The 17,101-nt window shown below is 34.4% G+C and overlaps 1 protein-coding gene across 5 annotated transcripts in view; it reads left to right on the forward strand.

Moving 5' to 3' along the window:
* FER (FER tyrosine kinase) overlaps nt 1-17,101 on the forward strand; it is a 470,473-nt gene that overhangs the window by 161,841 nt on the left and 291,531 nt on the right. For all 5 annotated transcript variants that reach the window (XM_060093231.1, XM_060093230.1, XM_060093228.1 and 2 more), the window contains one exon: nt 3,810-3,999. In XM_060093231.1, coding sequence (XP_059949214.1) covers nt 3,810-3,999 — 190 coding nt within the window. The remainder of the gene's footprint in view (nt 1-3,809; nt 4,000-17,101) is intronic.

Genomic DNA, 17,101 nt, shown 5'->3' on the forward strand with positions numbered 1-17,101 from the left:
TTTAGATCGTCTTCCCATTTTTGAATGGGGTTGTTTGTTTTTTTTGTTGTTGAGTTGTACGAGCTGCTTATATATTTTGGAAATTCAGCCCTTGTAGGTTGCATTCTTTGCAAATATTTTCTCCCATTTTGTAGGTTGTCTTTTTGTTTTGTTTATGGTTTCCTTTGCTGTGCAAAAGCTTGTAAATTTGATTAAGTCTTCTTTGTTTATTTTTGCTTTTATTTCTGTTGCCTTGGGAGACTAACATAAGAAAACATTGGTACGATTTATGTCAGAGAGTGTTTTGCCTATGATCTCTTCTAGGTGTTTTATGGTGTCTTGTCTTACATTTAAGTCTTTAAGCCATTTGAGTCTATTTTTGTGTATGGTGAGAGGGTGTGTTCTAACATTGATTTACATGTGGCTGTCCAACTTTCCAGGACCACTTCCTGAAGAGACTGTCTTTCCCAATTGTCTTTTACGTATTAGTAACTTACTTTCAGTAGTGCATTGCACAGTTCATTAAGATATTAATCCACTTTATTATGTGGAGGTAAGTTCCCTCTACGCCTACTTTCTGGAGGGTTTTTACCACAGCCAACATTGTTCTCAATGGTGAAAAACTGAAACCATTTCCTCTAAGATCAGGAACAAGACAAGGTTGTCCACTCTCACCACTATTATTCAACATAGTTTTGGAAGTTTTAGCCACAGCAATCAGAGAAGAAAAAGAAATAGCAAGAACCCAAATTGTAAAAGAAGAAGTAAAGCTTTCATTGTTTGCAGATGACATGATACTATACATAGAGAATCCTAAAGATGCTACCAGAAAACTACTATGGCTAATCAATTAATTTGGTAATGTAGCAGGATACCAAATAAATGCAAAGAAATCTCTTGCCTTCCTATGCACTAATGATGAAAAATCTGAAAGAGAAATTAAGGAAACACTCCCATTTACCATTGCAACAAAAAGAATAAAATACCTAGGAATAAACCTACCTAAGGAGACAAAAGCCCCGTATGCAGAAAACTATAAGACACTGATGAAGTAAATTAAAGATGGTACAAACAAATGGAGAGATATACAATGTTCTTGGGTGCAAGAATCAATATTGTGAAAATGACTATACCATCCAAAGCAATCCACAGAGTCTATGCAATCTCTATCAAAGTACCAATGGCATTTTTCACAGAACTAGAACAAAAAAAATGCCCAATTTGTACGGAAACACAAAAGACCCCGAATAGCCAAAGCAATCTTGAGAAAGAAAAATGGACCTGGAGGAGTCAAGCTCCCTGATTCAGACTCTACTACAAAGCTACAGTAATCAAGACAGTATGGTACTGACAGAAAAACAGAATTATAGAGCAATGGAACAGGATAGAAAGCCCAGAGATAAACCCATGCACATATGGTCACCTTATCTTTGATAAAGGAGGCAAGAATACACAATGGAGAAAAGACAGCCTCTTCAATAAGTTGTGCTGGGAAAACTGGACAGCTACATGTAAAAGAATTAAATTAGGGCTTCCCTGGTGGCACAGTGGTTGAGAGTCCGCCTGCCGATGCAGGGGATACGGGTTCGTGCCCCGGTCCGGGAAGATCCCACATGCCATGGAGTGGCTGGGCCCGTGAGCCATGGCCGTTGAGCCTGCGCGTCCGGAGCCTGTGCTCCGCAATGGGAGAGGCCACGAGAGTGAGAGTCCCACGTACTGCAAAAAAAAAAAGAATTAAATTAGAACACTCCCTAACACCATGCACAAAAATAAACTCCAAATGGATTAAACACCTAAACATAAGGCCAGAAACTATCAAACTCTTAGAGGAAAACATAGGCAGAACACTATGACATAAATCACAGCAAGATCCTTTTTGACCCACCTCCTAGAGAAATGGAGATAAAAACAAAAATAAACAAATGGGACGCAATGAAACTTAAAAACTTTTGCACAGCAAAGGAAATCATAAACAAGACGAAAAGACAACCCTCAGAATGGGAGAAAATATTTGCAAATGAAGCAACTGACAAAGGATTAATCTCCAAAATTTACAAGCAGCTCATGCTGCTGAATATCAAAAAAGCAAACAACCCAATCCAAAAATGGGCAGAAGGCCTAAATAGACATTTCTCCGAAGAAGAGATACAGACTGCCAACAAACACATGAAAGAATGCTCAACATCATTAATCATTAGAGAAATGCAAATCAAAACTACGATGAGGTATCACCTCACACTAGTCAGAAAGGCCATCATCAAAAAATCTACAAACAATATGTGCTGGAGAGGGTGTGGAGAAAAGGGAACCCTCTTGCACTGTTGGTGGGAATGTAAATTGATACAGCCACTGTGGAGAACAGCATGGAGGTTCCTTAAAAAACTAAAAATAGAACTACCATATGACTCAGCAATCCACTACTGGGCATATACCCTGAGAAAACCATAATTCAAAAAGAGTCATGTACCACAATATTCACTGCAGCTCTGTTTACAGTAGCAGGACATGGAAGTAACCTAAGTTTCTATCAACAGATGAATGGATAAAGAAGGTGTGGCACATATATACAATGGAATATTACTCAGCGATAAAGACAAAAGAAATTGAGTTATTTGTAGTTAGGTGGATGGACCTAGAGTCTGTCATACAGAGTGAAGTAAGTCAGAAAGAGAAAAACAAATATCGTATGCTAACACATATATATGGAATCTTAAAAAAAAATGGTTCTGAAGAACCTAGGGGCAGGACAGGAATAAAGGCATAGACATAGAGAATGGACTTGAGGATATGGGGAGGGGGAAGGGTAAGTTCGGATGAAGTGAGAGGGTAGCATGGACATATATACACTACCAAATATAAAACAGATAGCTAGTGGGAAGCAGCCACATAGCACAGGGAGATCAGCTCAGTGCTTTGTGACCACCTAGAGGAATGGGATAGGGAGGGTGGGAAAGAGACGCAAGAGAGAGGGATATGTATATGTATAGCTGATTCACTTTGTTATAAAACAGAAACTAACACATCATTGTAAAGGAATTATACTCCAATAAAGATGTTTTAAAAAAGGTATTAATACACTAAGTATGACAGCATTCCCAGAGGTATTCCTCACCTGCACTGCCTGTTTTCCTGTGGCTTTAATGTGGGTGAGTTAATTTGAAATTCCTATTAAGGACAGCCTCCAAGGGCTAAAAGATCACTGTAAGGTAACATGTGGCATGTGTAGTTCTCTAAAGGAGGAACGGGGAAGTCTACTGTCTTTATTATGGTGTTATGGGGAAGATTTGGGGACTTACACTCATTCCCTTTGTCCTTATTGGAACAGCTTTCCCCAGCTCTAAAAACACACCCCTCACAATATGCACACAGCTTGGTTCCAGGCTGTCACCTTGATTTGGTTTACTTTACTCTAGGCACAGATCTGAGTTTAGCTATGTTCCATTTGAGATTTGAAATAAAGTAAGATTCTCCTTCAGTCATATCAATTCATTTTAGGCTCTACACTTCTGGACCTAAGTGTCTGTACTTTGTGAGGTAGATGGTTTAACTGTAAAATAAAATGAATGCTATATATCATAATACATTTGAAAGTATCTTGAATTTGGTTTTTGCTTCTAAACATTTCCTTCCATTTTGTTAATGCTAACATTTAATAACTACTGTGATGACTCAAAATCTGTTTAGTTTCATAATTCTTATGATTCTGAATGACTCTTATAAAGAGGAAAATGAAAGAAAATAGCAAAATATACATATATATATAGTTTCCTTTAAAGTCTTTATTTCTTTAAGAAGCTGAAATAATTTATGTTAAATCTGTTCTCTTTTAGTATTGTACTTCTGCTAAGCCAAAAACAGGCACTTGAAGAGCTAAAACAGTCAGTCCAGCAGCTGAGATGCACTGAGGCAAAGTTTACAGCACAGAAAGAATTGCTAGAGCAAAAAGTGCAAGAAAATGATGGGAAAGAGCCACCTCCAGTAGTAAATTATGAAGAAGATGCACGATCAGTTACATCTATGGTAAGCCAAAGAGTAATCAAATGAGAAAGTTGAAAGAGTAGTACATAGGTAATAAGTGAATACAAAAAATAATTCTGGTTACTATAACAAATTATTACTCTTGTTAATATGCAGGTCCTATTAAACTTGTTTGTAAATGCAAAATAGACTTGTCAGTCACCTCAGGTCACCTGGAGAGCACTTTCAGGAACCACCTGTAGAGTCAAAGGAAAAAGCTCTTCTCTTGCCTTCAAAACTGAAAACAAAGACTGCAATTGTTTTTATTCCTGGGAGACAGCAGGAAGGTAGGGTGTTATTCTTAAGATAGAAATAAGAAATAAGGAGAAAGATACTTATTAATTTTTTTCTTATATAAGAACAGTAGAATTTATCTGAGATTGATGATGTGTTTATTGTTTTCACAATACAAAACATTGATTTTTTTAAAGACGATTTTTTCTTATAAATAGCCTTAAACTACAATAAACACATTTAAATCTAGCAACTAGAAATTCAACTTTATTTTATACAGATTTATTAACTGTTTAAGAATGCCTAGTTTAATTTACTTTCTCTCACTCTTCCCCTTCCTTTATCTTATGTTGGTAGTTTCTATTAGGGGGCAGTTTTGCCCCCCAGGGGTCATTTGGCCGTGTCTCCAGGCATGTTTGGTTTTCACAGCTGGTGGATGCTGTTGCTATCTCGTTGGTAGAGGCCAGTGGTGCTACTAAATACCGTACAGTGCACGTTACAGCCCATCCCTTCTTACTCCCAACAAAAACTTACTCAAACCAAAATATTAGTAGTGCCAAGGCTGAAAAAGCCTGAGCTGTATCCTTGGGTTTTTCTGTGGGTAACTGTATGCAGTCCATAAATAGAACTATTATATTATAGTTAATTATGCTATAGGTGATATTTTAGTAATTTTTAGTTTATGTGATTCTAAATAGTACAATTTGATTGTTAAATGGATTCAAATGTCTCCATAGGAAAAAAAGACTGTGTGTGAAATGTCCAATTCTAGATAAATCTGGATATGAATAGGAAGTGTTTAAATTATTGTGGTTATTACTATTTTTTATTAATTGAGCCATAGTGAGCTATACATTACATTGTGAATTATGAATTATAATTCTTTGCTCTCCTTTACTGTCCTACCAGACAATAAAGATCTTACTGTGTAGACCAGGGGCCCTACTAGAGTAATTTTCTTGCTTCTTGAGTTTTGATAACTAACATATGCATTTTTTTCAGAGGAACTTCTGAAGGTTTATTCTTTTTGCTTGGTTTTGAAACCTTAGTAAATCTTTTGTTCTCTAAGTGTGGTTTATAGTATTTCCTTGTCCCATGTGGGTGTGGAATTGGTTACTTCATAGCCTTTTTTAGTGGCAGATAGGTTAAAACAGGCTATCTAATTTATTTTAAGTAATTATGTATGCAGATGACTCATGTTGGCATTATTATTATAGAATAAAAGATAGTTCTTCAAGTCACTAAATGATAGCATATCCCCATTTGATAACAACAACTAAAAACTAGACTTTGGAATTTAAAATATAACAGTTCATTAATTCTTTATTAAGAACTTGTAATCATTTGGAGCTTTATCTTTCATAATCATCGAAGAAAAACTTTTTCAATAAATAAATAAATAATGTTTTAGAGAGAATGTATAATACAGTTTAAGAGGCTAAACTGCTTTCTGGTATTTTCAAACTTTCTCTTATACCCATTTATTAAATGATAATACCTTATAAATTTTTAGAAAGTGATGTCACATACTCCATTTATCCAGTTTATTTTAAATAGTTGAAATGCTATTTGTTTCTATACATCTTATCTATTCACTGAAGCAATGACCTTAGTAAGTCTTTAAGGAATTTACAAAGGAATGCTATATGTAGTTTAAAGTAATAAAGTAACATTTTATAAATCAAACAGGACATTCCTCAGATTGATGGCAATTAATGAGCTTTTCAGTACGTTTTATAAAACAAGTAGAAATATTTGCAATTCATAGTTCTTAGAACTAAATAATACTCCCATGTATATCAGTGAAAGTTTTGCATAATTCCATCTTTCAGTAACAATTAGAATATAACTTTTCATTTTATTCAAAAACAGTCAAAATATTAAAAGTATAAATGATTTTTCCCCAAATGACTGTTTAAGCATTGTTTTATGAATAACATTACCCAAAAAGCCCGAAATTAATGTAAGCAGTTCCATTGCTTTTTCCTCTTTATAAATCCCATCCTTATAAATGGTGTTTCAACAAGGGAAATTTAGTTGAATATTGGAAAAATTGGAAGAACTAAAAATTAAAGCATAATGTCATGGAAGATAGTAAAAACTTGGCCTAAATATTATTTAAGAGTATTAACTATTTTACATGATCCTAATTAATGACAGTGTTAACCAAAATTCAGACTCTTTGGTAGTGAATGCTTCTGTGGAAGAGTGCCCTTAAGGAACTGTACTCCTGAGATGGGCCATGGATTGTATATTCTTATAAAAATTCCAAGGTGATTCAGATGTCAGGGTTAGAATTGTAGTCAGGCTCTTAGATGTACTGATGTTTATTTTGACTTTATAATTCGATGAGAATTAAGGCCCATCTATTAATTTACAGAAATCTAAAAAACTGTGGAGACAGGTAATGTAAACATCTTTGTCAGGAAAAGTCATCCTTCTAGTGTTGTCTTTTTTTCACCTAAGTCAAATTTTGGCCAAAATACCAAGGAGAAAATGATATTGATAAATATTAAGTATTGCACAATAATTCTCTATTATCTGTGGATAAGTATGTTTTATTTATCCATTCAAGCAATATTTATTGAGCACCTACTATGTGTCAAGGATATTTCTAGATGTTTGTAACATATCAGTGAATAAAACTAATGAAGAATCTTTCTTGGAGGTTACATTCTGTGGTGAATGGCAGTTAATAAGTAAGTAAATTATGTATTATATTGGAAGGTGCTAAATGCCAAGGCATAAAAACAAAGCAGGATAGGGGATTGGGGGTGTAGAGGGTCACAGGTTGCGATACAATTTTAAATGCAAATAAAGATAAGCATCGGGGCTTCCCTGGTGGCGCAGTGGTTGAGAGTCCGCCTGCCGATGCAGGGGACACGGGTTCGTGCCCTGGGCCCGTGAGCCATGGCCGCTGAGCCTGCACGTCCAGAGCCTGCGCGTCCGGAGCCTGTGCTCCACGACGGGAGAGGCCACAACAGTGAGAGGCCTGCGTACCGCAAAAAAAAAAAAAAAGATAAGCATCATCGAGAAAGTGATATTTTTTATATAAACAATGTTCTTTTTAATGGAAAAAAATGATATAATAGGTTAATAGTCATCACAAAATCTCTGCATGGTAGGAGTTTTTTTCTTTATCATTTTTCCTAATTTCCAAGATTTCTAAAAACAGCATATGTGGCTTTAATAACTACAAAATAATAAATGTTATTAAATAAATATAATACATTTCTACCACATAAAATAAGAATAGTAAACAAAATAAAATATCTCATAGTTCTACTTACCATTCAAAGGCATCCACTGATCAATTTTTACACGAGAAAGTGACGTTTGAACAAAATCTTGAACTGGGGAGCTAGTAAACCACTTAATTTCTGGGGAAAGGGCATTCTAGTCAGAGGGTGTATTTATTGCAAAGACTATAAGGTAGGGGCAGTTCTGGACTCTCTAAGGTACAGTAAGGAGCTCTGAGTAGAGGGGAAGGTGAGAGTATAGGGAATGAGATTAGAGAAGTAATGGAGAACAGATCTCAGGACCTGTGGAACATAAGGGTTATGGCTTTTCTCTGAATGAAATGTGGAGCCATTGGGTTGGGAGGTTATAACAGAAGATTGACATGCTCTGAATTTTGAATTAAATGGATCACTGTGTTGATAATATGCTTAAGGTTAATAAGAATGGAAGATTGAGGTTGTTACAGCAACCCAGGTGATAGAAGATGACAGTTTGAGCAAGGATGGTATCACAGGAACTAACAGGAAGTGTTTAGCTTATGGATATGTTTTGAAGGTTGAGCCCATGAGATTTCCCGTGGATTAAATGTGGGGTATGAGAGAGAGGAGTCAAGGACAACTTTAAGGTTTTGCGCAGGAGCACTAGAGGAATAGAATTTGTTTCAAGTGCATGGAAAGAGTGCACATAGAGCAGCTTTGATGAGGAAGAGCAAGATTTCAGCTTATTTTTCCAAAAAAGAAAGAAAGAGAGAGAGGGAGGGAGGGAGGGAGGAAAGGAAGGAAGGAAGGAAGCAGGAAAGGAAAGGAAGGAAAGAAAGAAAGAAAGAAGAAAAGAGAGAGAAAGAAAAGAGAGAAAGGAAAGAAAGAAAGAGAGAAAGAAAAGAAAAGAAAGAAGGAAAGAAAGAAAAGAAAAGGAAGGAAGAAAGAAAGAAAAAGAAAGAGAAAGAAAGAGAAAAAGGAAGGAAGGAAAGAAAGAAAGAAAGAGAGAAAGAAAGAAACCCCATCAGTGTAGAAATTTGGTAGTTCCAGAGGATGCTTTGGACTGGAGATATAAATTTGAGAGTTGTAGGCATCAAATGGTATTTAAAATTATTTGACTATAGAATGCCACCAAGTGAGAGAGGATAGAGAAGAAAAGAGAAACAAGGACTGAACTCTGGGGCACTGCAAGTTAGGTCTAGACAAGGAGGAATCAGGAAGAGATTAAGAAGGAATGACCAGTGAGGTAGTAGAAAATCAAGAGAATTTGGTGTCCTCGAAAAATGTTCCAAGGAGAAATGCATTCTAGAATTTCGGACATACCCGATTAAGGCAAAAGAAACAGTTGTATTGACTGCAGGAATTTTCTAAACTTCTTGTATCAAATTCCCAAGAGGAGAACTATAGCACGGAATGCAGTGTCTCTGGAAATACTGTTCCAATCCCTTTTCAAAGAGTGTCCTGAAGGGACCACTGTGCGATGGAAACTGTACTTTGGGAAATGATGAATTAGAAGACAGATCCTTTCTTATCCATTTGAGTTATTGGCACTTAAATGTGCTGTTAATGCTGAAGACATTTGAGTTAAATGGACTATAGACCCAAGGATTATTTTATTTTATTCTTCACTTCTAGCTCTGCAGGCAGAAGAATCTGCCTTCTGGGGCAAATTAGAAGGCTAAACTCTTTGTTGGCTGCCCTATCTGGATAATGATGGAAATACCAAGATTTTCTAGTCCCTGACTAAACATTGTCTGACTTTACTCTCTCTCTCTCTCTCTCTCTCTCTCTCTCTCTCTCTCTCTCTCTCTCTCTCTTTCTCTCTCTCTCTCTCTCTTAATTTATTCAAAAATATCACGTTTGTTTTTAGCTATCCAGTTGTAAGAACATAAGTTTTCAACCAGTGTCTGTTGAACTGAGGAATTGAACTTCCTTTTTACTCCAGAGTAATCTAGTTATTTTCCTTTTAACATCATGTGCTTTAGGCCAAATATAATAATTTTTGTTGAAAGAACCTCTGTTATATGTCAAATATATCTGGCACCATGGAATGAGTTCCTACTTTTAAAATATGTTTAGCTATCCTATAAGATAATTGCCTTTACTTTGATGTTTCTGAAATTGCACATTTTCAAGCCCTTTTACTAGACTAATACACAACTTATATTTATCTTCTCTGCATATTTTATTGAGTTCTGCTTAACTGAACAGCACTATCAATAAAATCCTGTTTTGTTACATTTTCAACCAACAAAATATCTAGTTTGTTGACTAAATATTGTCTGTATTATGATTCAGTAGTAATTCATTTTACCATAATGTTCAATATATTTTCAATTTTATAGTTAGTCACTAAATTGGAATGATATTAATTGAGATATATTGACAGCATCATTGAAGCTTTATCTGTTTTCATCATCAGGTGTATTTTCTTTCTTTAAATACATAAGGTAAATGTTAATTCCAAGCCTTACTATCAAATACACTGAGAAAAGTACCAGACTAAGAATCAGGAGACCTGAATTGAGCTTTGTCTCTGCTGTGTACCTATTGTCAGGTTACTTAACCTTTCTGAGTTTTCTTTTCCATAAAAGGAGGAAATGAATGTGTACCCACCTTGCCTGACAGGATTTCTGTGACACTGAAATGAGATTATGTTAAGTATTTTATATATTAAGAAATACTGTTACAAAAAGATTCTATTTTACTTTTTTCTAATAATGTACCTTAGTTCACATGTAAATTAATTTGTAGATACTTACTGAGTTCTTAAGTATGAATTGTAGATTTTTCTGTAGGATTATCTTTTGTAATATTTCTTATTTATGAAGGCAAAACCTTAATTTCTCTGAATATGTAGTACATATACGTGCACAGGTGTCTAAGTGTCCTTTCCTTAGTCCCTAGTTCCCTACCTCAGAGGTAACCTTCCAGAAGCATTGTATGCAAATATAAACATAAACTTACATTATATGCTTCCTGCTCCTTTGACACAAATGGTAAAACATACAATACTATTCTGTACCTTACTTTTTACTTAATATATTTTAAGTATCATTTTGTAACAGTGAGTATACAGTTACTTCTTTTTTTTTCATTTATTTGTTCAACAAACAAATATTTATTGAATGTCAGGTGTCAGGTGCCATTTTAAGTTCTGGAGATACAGTAGTGAACAAAATAAACATTTTTTTTTTTGTCCTCATGGACCTTTCACTCTAATTGGAGGAGACAGACAATAAACAATCATACACACACACACACACACACACACACACACACCCCTACAAACATATATATGTCAGGTGGTGGTAAGTTCTTTGGAGAAAAATAAAAGAAGCAGGGAGAAAAAGTGTGCTGGGAGGGGTTTTCATATATATGGTGGTCAGATAAGGCTTACTGATAAAGTGATTTTTACAGAGATCTGAAAGAACTAAGGGAGCAAATGATGAGATTGCCTGGGGTGAGAATATTCCAAGCAGTGGGAAATAATTTTGTCCCCATTTCTCCTCTTCCTTCCTCTGCCTTCTTATTAAACACAGTTAACCAACTCCCATAATATCTATTGTGTGCCATGGATGGAGACATCCTGGAGTAAAAGAGAGAGTCTCTGTACTCAAAAATCTACATTCAGCAGGCAGAAAGTTGCAATAAATAATTGATTAACAAGAAAACATCAGAGTTAAGTGCTGTGATGAAATTGATCATTAATATTCCTCAGGCTTTAGCCTTCAGCCCTTGGCTTTCAATCCTTTTCTTTTCTTTGTATTCATGTTATCTGTGGGTTTTTATTCCTTCTGTCATGACTTAAACATCAACTGATGATCCCCAAATCTACATGTCCAAGGAAATTAGGAATACTGGAATACCACTCAAGATAAACATAAAAAATGAGAATAGAGAAGTTAAGTGACTTATGCAAATTCACACAAAAAATGTTAAATGTAATACAAATTTTAATTTAACAACAATTTCATTATTATTCACACACCAATTAGATTTTCTTTTTGTGTGGTTTTTTTTTTTGGATTAACTGTTAACTGATAGACATAGTATTAACTGACATTCATTCTATGTTAATTAAAAATTAAGAAAAACTTTGGACTTTTTTATTGTAGTTTAATGCAGATACATTATTTGAAAAGACAGGGGAGAGATCTAATCATCTGAAGAAGAAAAAAGATTTTTACATACATGTCTAATTTGTCATAATAATTGTGAATAATAAAATTGCTAAAAATTTCTATTGATAATGAATACAGTTCTTCCTTTTCTCCCATAATATAGTTTTGTTTTTGCATATCCATTAAAAATAAATCAATAAAAAGCAACTACTTGGCATATAAACCATTGCATAACATGTTCAGGACATTCTTTTTAAAATTTTAAAATTATCTAATTTTCTTCAACCTGAGAAAAGTATTGCAGCCTCTACAATTTATTTGCTAATTCCTCTATTAAATTGAATAGTATTTGTCTTAAAATTTATGTGTGAGTATGTTATCTTTTGACTTGAATTGAAAGTAGACAGTTGGCCTTTCATGTAGTGAAGGATTCATATATTTTTATCTCTAAAGTCTTTTGTCATAAATTTTGAAAGTTATTTTTATGACATATCAATTTCTTTAATTTAATTGAAAGGTTTAATAAAGAGAATATGTGAATATTATGATTTATTGCTTCATTTGGTACTTAATGAAAGAATTTTAAATCCTAATAAATTTTCTCTTTTATTATAGTGTTCTGAAGAAAATTATTTCTCAGTATTAATATTTAAAAGATTAAGACTCAACTGTTAATTTTTAAAATCATTGGTTTAGTTTGCAAATCCCAGACAAATGATAAGATCTTGGACTAAGGAAAGATTTTCTCTGTCAGAATATATGTAGAGATCTTTTAGAATAGAGGCTAATTCTTCCAGATAAGTTCTCAAAATTGCTTAAAAATTATTTAATCCTTGGAAGGAGAAATAACTCAATCAGAAAGAAATTTTAACTATGTGGTAGATGTTACAAGGGTCTACAAGAGAATATAAACAAACTCAGATCCTTTTATCTGCCTTCATTTTGAAATTTGAATGAATGCTATCATACTGATAATGTTAGAAACATAACATTTGAACAACTAGAAGTTTACATTATTAAAACAGCATAGTTAGGAAGCAAGAATATACAGATAGATTAATAGAATACTCATCCAAAGAAGCCTATATATGTTCTTAATATGAGTATAAGGCTATTTTAAGGAAAACAAAAGATTAAAAGATTATTCAGTTTATATCATTTTAGGTCTTAAGCTCATGCCACATAAAAAATAAACTTCAGGTGTATTACTCAAATATAAAAAAATAAAGCCACAAAACGACTAAAGAAAATATAAGTGAACATTTTCCTGTGTCAGAAAACAAAGAACTAAATTGCAGAATAAAAATTGGGAAAAATATGTGATGCAAATATGACAAGGATTAATGTTTTAAAATATGTAAGTAAATCATCCAAGTTGGTTTATAAAGAAGGAATGCATCAATTAAAAATGGACAAAGAACATAAGAAATTTATAATAAAGGAAATATAAGCTTTAATAAAGATATGAAAGAATTTTCAACCTCACTAGTAACGAAAATAATCATTAAGAAAAGCAATTAGAAAATCAGATTTTTAACTTGTCTGTTACCATTCACAGTGGCCTCCTTTCCACCTGTTTGCTATGCTCCAGCCAAAGTAACCTTTTAAAATTTCAAATCAGGACAAGTCTGGTTATATTGACCCCCACAAGAACGGCTGCTTATAACTTTTAGGCTAAACAGTATTTTTTCTGAATGGCTTGCGTAAGAGGCTTTCCTTATATTGTCTGGCCCCTACCTTGGACTCTGACCAATCAGAATGGATGCTTGTCATAACTAGCAGGTATGTCCCTATGGAAGAAACAGCAAAAAAAGAAAGAAGTATATAAGGGGTGAAGGACTGGGATAAAAATATTGGAGTAGTCCAGGGACTGACTATTCATCTAGTTTAAGAACAAGTATAGTTGGAGTAAGGTAGTTAAGAGACTTATATGAAGCTATTAAGTGTGATCTGAAATTTCACATGTGAAGCAATTTTGACTGGTAGGTTCCAAGTTATGAATAGTAGAATGCAGTGCTGAAGTTAAGCATAAATGAGGATTGTTGGAGATGAAGACATCCAAAGGAACTTTGAGGCCTTGGGTATAAGAGTCATGTATTGGAAAGAAAATAATTATAAGCCACTTGCAAAGATCTCAGTAAATAAAGGAGAGTGTCTGAGAGGCCAGTAGATGATAGCATTGAGAATGAAAATGCCCTGGCTTCATTTATGCTATTATTATAAGTACCTCATCTCTTATAATTCTATATAAAGCTTCTGGTGCTTAAGACAGTACCTAGCAAAGAGTAGGTGCTCAATAAATTTTTCTTCAACGTGCTTGAAGAGATGAAATCATCAGTGTTTAGATTCTGGTCAAATGTTTGATTCCTTTTTACATATTCCTTGGCATATAAGCACCAAACAAAACAAAACACCTACTCAGTTAATGTAGAGGGGTAAATTATTCTAGAATATGTTCTAGAAAGTAATAAATTCCTTATAGCACTGATGGAAAGGAAAGGATACAGAGAAATAGCTTTAGCTAGCATATTCATCACTTATAGGTAGGCAAAATCAGAAACTCAGTATGCTGTGTCATTTAAGTGGGGTCAGGATACACTGTGTCCTCAAAAATATCTTAACCACCACAACCGCTTTAGGAAAATTATTTGGCAATATCTACTAAAGGATATGGGCACACCCTGTGACCCAGAAATGAATACATATGTTCCCCCAAAGACATGTATAAGAATATACACAGGAGCACTATTTGTAATAGACTGAAACTGGAAACTGCCAAATGTCAATCAACAGTGGAATAGATAAACTGTGGAATATGTACCCAGTGAAATTGTCTGCAGTTATAAGAATGAAGAAATTACAGCAGTATGGGTGAAACTTACAAACATCATATTGAGTGAAAGATACCAGATGTTACATAATCTGTGATTCCACTTATATAGAGTTCAAAAAGAGGCAAAAGTAATCTGTGATATATTGGAAGTTAGGATAGGGGTTACCCTCGGTGAGATGAGGGAAGGACTGAAAGGGGCACACAGGGGACTTCTAGAGTGCGGAAATGACTTGTATTTTGATCCGTGTTCTAGTTACCGGGATCTTTTCAGTCTGAAAATTCATAAACTGTACACTTTTGATTTGTACACTTTGCTGAATGTATCTTGTACTTCAATTAAGAATTTCAGAAAAAAATTTGCTCTAATTAAGCGTGGGACCAAAATGAAGGCAGGTTCCACTGTGTGTGTGTGTGTGTGTGTGTGTGTGTGTTAGTTTGTGTCTGTGTGTTGGGCTGTTCATGGCTGTCCTTTCAGAATTACTTGGGACGAGGAGGGGCTTTTTAAACGACACAGGCCATACTTCTGTCTCTCTGTCAACCCTCTTCGTTCACCCTCTTCCTTCCCATATTATGTTTCCTCCATGGACTACATTTCTCCCTACCTTTCTCTTTTACTAACAAGCCATAGTTAACTATAATGCATGCTGCAAAAGTGTTGCATCCTTCAGGTCTCTTAGGGTTGAAAAAAGTTTGAGAACTATTAGGCAAAGGAGTTTGTCTTAAAGAACTCTTTTAAATTCTGAATGCCTCTTGTGAAAGTAGCTTATTAAGCATTGTAAGATAATAATATGTACCTCAAATCAGGAGCTTGGGGAGCTAAAGAGAGTGTCAGTTACCCCCAAACTGGGTAGTGCAAGCATGTTGATTCTGACTTTTCACTGGTTATTTAACTCACCAAGAGAAAGTGTCTTTGTACTTTGTAGCATTTGATGACAGCATACAATTTAGAGGTCTCACTTTAATTTAGTGGTCGCTTATTATAATTTGAAAATTGTGCTGGTGAATTAGATCATAATTATTTCTATTTTGAAAGATAGACCATGCTTTTAAAATGATGGAATAATTTGTGCAGATACTAAAGATATTTGGTATGTGAGCAGTAAAACAAGCATGGACTGGCCATACCATGAAAAAACGCTGATCTGTTGTTTTCCATAGGAATTTGAAAGCCTGATTTAATTTTCATCTGTCATTCTTATAGGCTTCTTGGATGATTTTTAGGGATGTTGCCTCTTTCCTGTCTCCCAAAGTCAGAAAGTCAGAGACAGCTTGACTTCTTGCTCTGTGGATGTACAATGTGATTTGGGATTAGGATGTTAAAAATTAAAGAACACAGGAAACCTTCCTGTGTCCTCCTATTTTTCCATAGAGTTCTTCAGCTGATTGACAGGAAGTGAACAAGAGCTGATGCTTTAAGCTTCAGCTGTATCACTTCTAAGAAAGGCAGCCTAGTAGAATGACCATGTCTAGGGGTCTGAAGATTGCAGAGAGCATGATGTCACCAATATGAGATAATCAGGTTTGTTTTAAATTGTTCGGCGAAAAGACTGTTAGCTCCGGGAATTTGTAATCTTCACATTGCAAGGCTTTTTGTATAGATTTCATATTTGCTAGTTTATATACTTGTGTCATTCACTCATTCATTCATTTCCTGCCTTAGTCCTCAGAGTATTTGAGGTAGCTAATGATGACAAAATACAGCAAAATACAAATAAAAAAATAAAATCAGCACCAGGAAAAATGGAGGTTGTAACAGGATATCAGGACTGGAGGAAAAGCTATGTAGGTCATAGCTTGGATAGTTACTACAGTAGAGCTATTATTTTGTGTCTAAGCTTCCCAAAAGCCAAAATGAAAGGGACGATAAAGTCATGTAATAGTTACTGTTAAATAAAAGAAGGCATGTCACATTGCAGGGGAAGCAAAGCTTTTCATTGTATTTAGCTCTAATAGAATTTCTTACTGGAGGCTTTGACATTGACTTTTGCAGTGACAGTGCCCTTGACAATATCACTACAGCTCATGCTGGAAGAAGATTCATAAGGCCATCTCTTTCAGAATCTAGAATCCCTCAGTGGAAGTGGAGGCCATAACACCAAAATCAGTCCATGGAGGTCTAAGAATGCATCTGTATGTAAACGGAGTTCATCCAAGAATATAATCTAGATTTAGAATAATTAATGAACTTGGATGTGATTCTAATGATTCTGTCTTAGTACTGTTTTTCTCAGCTGCAGTTAGGTTATACAGTGGATCATTATTTTCCCTGGGAAAGGTTTTCAACTGCAGGTTTTTTATACTTGTTTGCAGGTGGATCTGTAAGATTAGAAGGATTTACTAATAAATTAGCTGATTTTTTAAAATTGTTGAAAACCTATATTTTAAATTATTGGAAATATTTTATATTTGTAAAATATATATTTGTAAAATGTAAAATAATTTTGTTATGTTGTGAAAATGTAACTCCCATAACATTATTCAAAGCTTGCCCCTTGTTAGGATTAAAAAACATTATTGATGATTAAAGGGAAATTGTCAGTGTTTAACTTTTGCTTGCAATTTTCATGATAAATTGTGATAATTGTGATGTCTCACTATTTTCTAGTTGATTATTCTTAATTTAACTTGTAGATTTTTTTGTTGGCTTTATGTATAATTACTCTATAGATTTTAAAGATGAGTAGTTAAAGAGTGCT

This window comes from Mesoplodon densirostris, chromosome 3 (assembly GCF_025265405.1).
Source record: "Mesoplodon densirostris isolate mMesDen1 chromosome 3, mMesDen1 primary haplotype, whole genome shotgun sequence".
Lineage (NCBI taxonomy): Eukaryota > Metazoa > Chordata > Mammalia > Artiodactyla > Ziphiidae > Mesoplodon > Mesoplodon densirostris.